At 35.2% G+C, this 8,018-nt stretch overlaps 1 protein-coding gene across 2 annotated transcripts; it reads left to right on the plus strand.

The window, feature by feature from the left end:
• The first annotated feature begins 2,789 nt into the window (after nucleotides 1–2,789).
• LOC133861413 (glucose-6-phosphate 1-dehydrogenase 1, chloroplastic-like) lies at nucleotides 2,790–7,774 on the plus strand. 2 transcript variants are annotated; one of them, XM_062297204.1, is made up of 10 exons: nucleotides 2,790–3,186; nucleotides 3,772–3,956; nucleotides 4,088–4,182; nucleotides 4,272–4,386; nucleotides 5,269–5,474; nucleotides 5,555–5,704; nucleotides 5,803–5,923; nucleotides 6,251–6,480; nucleotides 6,580–6,780; nucleotides 7,196–7,774. In XM_062297204.1, the coding sequence occupies exons 1-10, from the start codon at nucleotides 2,955–2,957 to the stop codon at nucleotides 7,446–7,448; spliced, it is 1,788 nt and encodes a 595-aa protein (XP_062153188.1). In that variant the 5' UTR covers nucleotides 2,790–2,954; the 3' UTR covers nucleotides 7,449–7,774. The 2 variants fall into 2 exon arrangements, with proteins under 2 accessions (XP_062153188.1, XP_062153187.1); XM_062297203.1 differs by having other exon boundaries at nucleotides 2,791–3,186; nucleotides 3,766–3,956.
• The last annotated feature ends 244 nt before the right edge of the window (nucleotides 7,775–8,018 follow it).

Genomic DNA, 8,018 nt, shown 5'->3' on the forward strand with positions numbered 1-8,018 from the left:
TAGGTCAACTTATTCAGCAATAAAAATAGATTTATGTATTGTAAATTATCGAGTTATTGAACACAATGTAGCAATTTCGGCTCTACCCTGTAAACATAGGTCATAGACCGAACCACGTAAATTTTTTGTCTCTTTTCTCTCTCTTGCTTTTGCTATTATTCCACTTTTATACTATTTTAAATTTACAACACAAATCTCAACTAACTAAACCAAATAATTAGTTGTAGACTCATACCCATCCAAGTGTTACCATCTCATTTAAGGAATTAAGCCAATTTGATAAATTCGAAATTTTCATAAATCTAGTAAACCAATAGGACCAATTTGGTCAATTCGATTGAGTTGGAAAAACTAGTAAACTATCATGGCATCAATCTCTTTTTTGTTTTTCTCTCCAAAATTCCATCTTAATTTCTTTCATGTGTCTAGACTTGGTCCAAACCGTGTCACACCATTTGTGGAAGCTCATGGATGTGACCACTTTAGAATAGATTGAAGTTGAACGTTTAAACCATTTAGTAGCATAACCCAATTAAGGTCTATTTTTTTTTGTCAATTTAGTGCTGTTCTGAATTTGACTTTAAGCTTCGAAGTATGCGGAAATGTTTGGTATATGTTTCAGACAAAGTGAAGGACAAGATAAGAGCGATATCATTGTGCTTCCCATGAACATTTTCTTTGATCTTTTATACGTCTTTTCTGTTAATTGGATGATGATGTGCATCATAAGGGCTTGGAAACCAAACATATCTTATTAAATCGACAATTATTCAAAAGCTTAAGTGGATGGAAAGTGTTAAAGCGTATTTTAGGATGGTTGGATTGTGGACGGGTCACCTGTAAAACAAAGAAAAATATCACCGAAAATTGCCGATCCCAAAGGACCGAAGAGCTTTTGATACTTAAATCAGCAAATAGTTCTTTTGAGAGGAAATTGAGTGGAGGAAGCGGGAGAAAAAGAATTGGTGTGTACTTAAAAATATGTCTTTGTTTATGAGAGTCTTTATGATATGGTCCTTTAAATGCTTGCCACTTGACGGGCTCATAACCCTTTGTTTATTTTTATGTAAGGCCAGCTTGAGTGGGGCTAAAGTAATTATTTAATGTATTACCAAAATTTAATAAATTTAATTATTTGATTAATGTTCTAACCATCTATACCATAGCAAAAGGAAGAGCATGTACTATAGGCTATAGCTTCTATGGCCCAAAAGAATCGACTTTAAGTTGGGCCATGCACAATAGAAGTCCAAACATTTAAAGAGAACATTTGTTTCTTGAATGGAGTGCTAAGTATCTTGTCATAGTTAAGGTCCAATCTTCAATATTTCCTTCAATTCTTTTTGCCCTTTCAACTTGGAAGTCATTGTACCATAACATGTTCTTCTTGATATAACCATGGAATAAATCAAGGTATCTAATAGGAGACTTCGACCTTCCTCTTAACTAAAATGGATGCATCACGGATTTACAACTGTCCTCTCGGTTTCTCATTCACACTTAGACTTCGTTTAATTTGTGAAATGAGTATTTTATTAAAAAATATAATAGTGATTGTTGAGAATAAAAGAGAGTGGAATGAAATGGTTATTCCTACTCTTTAGTTTAGTATCAACCAATATACTTTAATTGAAATCCAATCAAAATTACTAAAAAATCCACTTTTAAAAAAAAAAAAAAAAAAAAAAAAAACAACAAGTGGAGTGGTCAGCCACATCCGATGAGAATTGGGGGTGGCATGCTCTGGGGTTGTCGTACCACCATTGGCTCCATATGTGGCTGGCCAATCACCCCGGCCCCTGTAAAGGGTTTTCTTTTTTCTTTGTTTTTTGTTTTTTTTTTAAAAAAAAATTGAAAGAAAATAGAAAATAATTAGCGATTTTTTCTGGAAAATGTCATCTATTCTTTTAGAAATAGATATTCTTCTCAATTTTGCGAGAAATAGATATTTTTTTTGTAAGAGAATAGTTATTCCAAGGGGAATGACTATTCAACTAGGAATAGATCTTTACCAAACAAAATAATGACTATTCTTATCATTTCATTCTAGGGATCTATTCTGCAAACTAAACGAAACCTTAGTTTTAGTCAGCTACATACTTGCCATTTGTGCAAGTTATAATGGGGTAGTCTAAAATGGTGGAGCATCTCAGTGGGTTGAGGCAAGGAGAGGATCTTTTTAAAATGACCCGACATGTTTCAGATACAGGTCTATTTAAAGCACTTGTATCAACTTCTCTAAATCTTATTCACTTTCCTAGTAAAGAATGTAACCATTACCATTTTCGATTTCCCTCTAAAATAATTTTGTTCAAGGACGGAGTTAGGATTTAAGATTTGGGGGGGGGGGCCAAAACTAAAAAAAAAAAAAAAATTAAGGGTAAAATTTATTTATTATTTTTTTGGAGAAACCCTGACCTTGGGGGGCCGGGGTAGCTCCACCCTGATTTTGTTGAGACCCTTTGCCAGTCCAAAAAATATATATATAAAATAAAAAATAAAAAATAAAAAGTCATGGATCGTGACATCAAAATTTATACCGAGAGAGTAAGCCAAAAAAATAATCATCCCTAATCACCACTCTCCATGTTAACTAAAGTGCTACTTATAGTTTAAGAAGTTTGAAGAAAAAAGTAATTAAAAAATAAAAGATTATATTAAAAAATCCTCGACCTCATATGGAAGATTTGCTTAGCATTTGACTGGTAAATGAATGTGATAGTCTCTCTAACTGGCCTTTTACAACAAGTCAGAGGGCAATTATGTATTTATGTATTTGACAATGGATATCAGACAACCAGATCAGATGAGGCCAATGTTCTTTCTTCACCAAGATATCTATTTGATCCATACTACAGTAGTCTTCCACAAAAAACAACTACAGACACATTCTTGGATATATCTCCCATAATTGCTCAAAGCTAAAGTTTCGTTTTTTGCCTCACCCAAATTGCATGGCTATACACTTGAATTCTTGCTCTTCTCCCTCTTATTCTTCTTCCACCACCTTCACACCCTCTTCATTCAAGAATGGGAAACATCTATCCAGTAGAATCGTCATTGTGCCGAGAAAACCACATTCCTCCACATGGGTCTCTCCGGTTCGTCCAAGAACCCGTGCCAGAAAGCACTTTCAGCTCAAATCCTCAAATGGGCATCCACTCAATGCTGTTTCTTCGCAAGATGGTTCGGTTTTTGGATCTTTTCTATTGATTTTTACTATCCCTTTTTCCTCTTTGTTTTGAATAGTTAGCTATTAGCTTTCTTGCGGTTGTCTTTTTCCGATATGTGATTCACTTCTCTGTTTCCCACTTCTTGGTATTGTTCTATGTTAGAGAAATGCGTATGCATAAGCCCAAAGGATTTGTCTTATGGTTGTTGATTTTGTTTCAGATAGTCAGTTAATTTCAAGTTTTCTTGTAGGGTGCTTTCTGTAATACTTATCTGTCTTCGACATTAGGATGACCACAAAGTAGTGTTTATTGACAGTAGGAAAAACGATCTTTTTAGTTTTTAAAAGATTCATAGATATTGGTGGATTGGCCACAAAGTAGTGTTTATTGACATGATTTTGAAATATAATGAGAAAATTTTCAGCAAGTTGTCAAGAAGTTATTTGCTTTGGAATTTTAGGTGTATTTGGTTTTCTGATCCGCCTCTTCTTTATGTTGGCATTCCATTTATGTCTCTGTAATATGTTCTATACCATTCTTTTTCTACCTTTACGTTTCTTAAAGTTCAATCTTAGATGGGATTTTGGAGTAGGTACAGCTGGAAGTCCTCTGGCAGAAAAACATATTGAGCCTCGAGGGGAAAAGGGATCCCTTCCATTCTCAGAACTGGACAATGTAGAATCTCACCTCAGCATAACCATTGTTGGCGCTTCGGGAGACCTTGCCAAAAAGAAGATATTTCCAGCACTTTTTGCACTTTATTATGAAGATTGTTTACCTGAGGTTCCATCCTGCCATTGCTTCATATTGTTGTTTTGTAATGGTATCTCATAGTTCTCTATATGTGAAATGAGTTAAGCGTTTGGCTATGGCTTAAAAATTTCTACATTTTATAATTCGATTGTGTTATGCAGAATTTTATTGTGTTTGGTTATGCTCGGACTAAAATGACCGATGAGGAGCTGAGGAACATGATTAGCAGAACCTTGACTTGCAGAATTGACAAGAGGTTATATTTTGCTAAAAACGTCATGCACACAGCAATATATTTTCTGTTTTCCATGTTGTATCTATTGATTGGAGGCAATGACTTAACAGGGAAAATTGTGAAGACAAAATGGTTCAGTTCTTGAAAAGATGCTTCTACCATTCTGGACTGTATAATTCTGAGGAGCATTTCGCAGAATTAAACAGCAAGCTGAAAGAGAAAGAGGTAATTTTTCTACTTAAGATAAACATTTCAGTCCCTTTTGGTTGCGTCTCTTGTCTGTGTGTATCAACCGTAAAATATAGCGACTGGTAATTGTTGTTGATGGGGCTTCATATTTTTTTTTTTTAGTAGTTGATATAAATTTCCGTTGCACACCTGTTTCCAACCAGAGAGAGAGAGAGAACCAAATTCCATTCTATACTAATTGAAAGTTGAAACTTAGCTGAAATGGGTTCTTTATTTTGGTATACTAATTTATTGTCAGCAACATGAAAGCATATAACTCCAATCCTAATTAATCTCTATGTTGCACTATTGAATGTCTAGATTAGCTTTGACATGGAATTAGACTTTGAAGCAATAAATGGCTTCGTATTGAAGCTTACTGTTACATACCTAGGATTATGGACAAGGGCATTCATGGAATTATATATTATGCCTCAATGACTAAATAAAAGATATTTAGGGATTTGGATTCTTGCTCATAAAGCAAGAATCCCTAATTTAAGGGAATTATATCCCATTATGTTAGGTTTTCTATTAGGAAGGACATAAGGGAATTAATTATTCCATTAGGTTTGGTAATATTTATGTAATATTTATTTATTTATTGTTTCCGTATTTTCCGCTTTGTAACCCTATAAATAGGGTATTGAAGAATGAAATAAGATCAAGAAGAAAAATTATAATTCAGCTCTTGTAGTTGTGTAGGAGTTTTTTATGGTTTCTCGAATAATCCTAACATTAAGAGGCACAGAGTACCTCGAATACCCTACTATCACACGCACCCCCATCCAAATTACCATCGTCCATCCTCTGTTACGGAGGTCCGTAACACTTAACTTTTTTGTGTTGTGATAATTGTTTGATAGTACACTCTTTCAGGCTGGAAAACTGTCAAATAGGTTATTTTACTTGTCAATACCTCCAAACGTATTTGTTGATGTCGCGAGATGTGCTAGCCTTAGAGCTTCTTCCGAAAATGGGTGGACAAGGGTCATTGTTGAAAAGCCTTTTGGTCGTGACTCAAAGTCATCTGGTGAGCTAACGAGATGCTTGAAGCAGTACCTTACTGAAGACCAAATATTCAGGTACATTTTTATTGGTTCTTTGTGATAATTTGTACCTATAGAGCTAGTGAGAAAATATTGATCTTGTTGATAATTTTCAGGATTGACCATTACTTGGGCAAGGAGCTTGTAGAGAATCTCTCGGTGCTTCGGTTCTCTAACCTTATTTTTCAGCCTCTGTGGTCACGGGACTACATCCGCAATGTGCAACTCATATTTTCTGAAGATTTTGGTACAGAAGGACGAGGGGGGTGAGCCTCCTATGTTGCAAGATGAAACAAGTATTGAAATAACATTATTATTCTTTCTCAGACAATGATCACTTCCTTGTTTTTGTTTGTGTTCTCAGATATTTTGACAGCTATGGAATCATACGAGATATAATGCAAAATCATCTTCTGCAAATACTAGCACTTTTTGCAATGGAGACTCCTGTCAGTTTAGATGCTGAGGATATCAGGAATGAAAAGGTATTATCCGGTTTCTTATTTGTTTTCTTTACCATACCAATCAAAGAAAATTATTTCTTTACCATCAAGATTGCAGTTTTAATTCTTTCTTCTCTGATAATCACCTCTGGCTTTTTGAAAAACTAGCTAAAACTTCAGTGAAAAGGTTCTGATCACTTTAGCACTCCTCCTACCCACCTCTCCCAACACACACACAACCACCACCTTTTCTTTCCACCTTCCCAAATCAAATAAATTTAGAAACAGTTTCCGAAAGTCCCACGAAAGAGTGGCTTCATTTACAAGGGGATTGTAATATAGTGACCAGTTAGCCTGGCCTTGATTCAGGTAAAGGTCTTAAGGTCAATGAGACCACTGCAGCTTGAAGATGTGGTTGTTGGTCAATATAAGGGCCACAGCAAGGGTGGGAAATCATATCCTGCTTATACAGATGACCCAACTGTGCCAAACGACAGTCTCACTCCAACCTTTGCAGCAGCAGCTCTCTTTATTAATAATGCCAGATGGGATGGGGTTCCTTTCCTGATGAAAGCAGGCAAGGCTCTCCATACTAAACGGTACGTAAAATTTGTTCTTGATGAGAATCCTTTCTCTTTATGTATGTTGTTGAGATTCAATATATAGAATGATCTGAAAATGTTGCAATGGTATTCCAGAGCAGAGATCAGAGTTCAGTTTAGACATGTCCCTGGAAACCTGTACAAGCGAAACTTTGGAACTGACTTAGATAAGGCAACAAATGAGCTTGTGCTACGTGTACAACCTGATGAAGCCATTTATTTGAAGATCAACAACAAAGTTCCTGGTCTTGGAATGAGATTAGATCGCAGTGACCTAAATTTGCTTTATCGAGCAAGGTATATGAATGATAAAGTCTTAAAGACATCAGAAACATAGGTTTCGTTTGTTAAAATTTTTTCTTTCTCGTTTTTGTTCATTCTTTTCAAAACGAAAAATATTAAAAAACACTCTAAAACACAAAACATTCAACACTATCTTCATCTTTATATCATTTTAGACAACTTTTTCAAACAAAATTAAACACCCAAACCAAAAAGCATTAACAAATGGAGCCATAATTTTTCTCTGCTTCAATGCAATTGGTTCAACATTCAAGATCTTAATCATGGCCTTCTAGTGGTTGAAAGAGAAGTATTATCTTGAGTTACATTATATTTCCAACCTTTTTAGTCTTTAAAGGCAATTTGTTATCCATCCTGATCTCATTCTTGCTACCAGCATATATCATCATCAGTTGATCTTAACGTGCAGATATCCAAGAGAAATACCGGATGCATATGAGCGGCTACTCTTAGATGCAATAGAAGGGGAGCGGAGGTTGTTTATTAGAAGTGATGAGCTTGATGCTGCTTGGGCACTATTCACGCCATTGTTGAATGAACTTGAAGAGAAGAAGATTGTTCCAGAGCTCTACCCACATGGTAGTAGAGGACCAGTTGGAGCACATTATCTTGCTGGAAAGCACAATGTTCGATGGGGAGATCTCAGCGGTGAGGACTTATGAGCGGCAAAGAGTCATGATGCTCATGACAACCGAGTCTTGGTTCCCCTCACAAGTTCATTCTTTTCTTGTATTACACGCCATCTTTTGTCATATATATGGTGCACAGATAACTGATAAGGGTTAGTTTAGAATGGCTACAGAGCATTACGAGTTGATCTATTGCTGGGGTTTCATGTTGGTGGGATGGATACGTTCATGCCTCTTGCTGTTTCATATTGCCGCTGCTTCTTTTAGCAGCGGATGCACGAGGAAGTAAATAACACATATTTTGTAGATACCTACTTTTTCAAAACAATTTTATCTTGCTCTCTATTTTAGAGATTGAATTTTACTATTCTATTTAAATATTCTTACTTTATTTTTTTTATTTTTTTTTTATTTTTTTTTTTGGAAAAACTTTACTTATTCCTTACATTACCACATCTTTTTCAATCTCTCCCATAAATTTCAAAAATTTTGGAATATGGGGTTTTGATTTATGGGTCCCTTTCCATCAATCACCTCATTTGTTATGATTTTTCATTAAATTCTAACGGGGAAAAACAAAAATAACTGAAATACTCCTTAAAA

Source organism: Alnus glutinosa, chromosome 2 (assembly GCF_958979055.1).
Source record: "Alnus glutinosa chromosome 2, dhAlnGlut1.1, whole genome shotgun sequence".
NCBI lineage: Eukaryota > Viridiplantae > Streptophyta > Magnoliopsida > Fagales > Betulaceae > Alnus > Alnus glutinosa.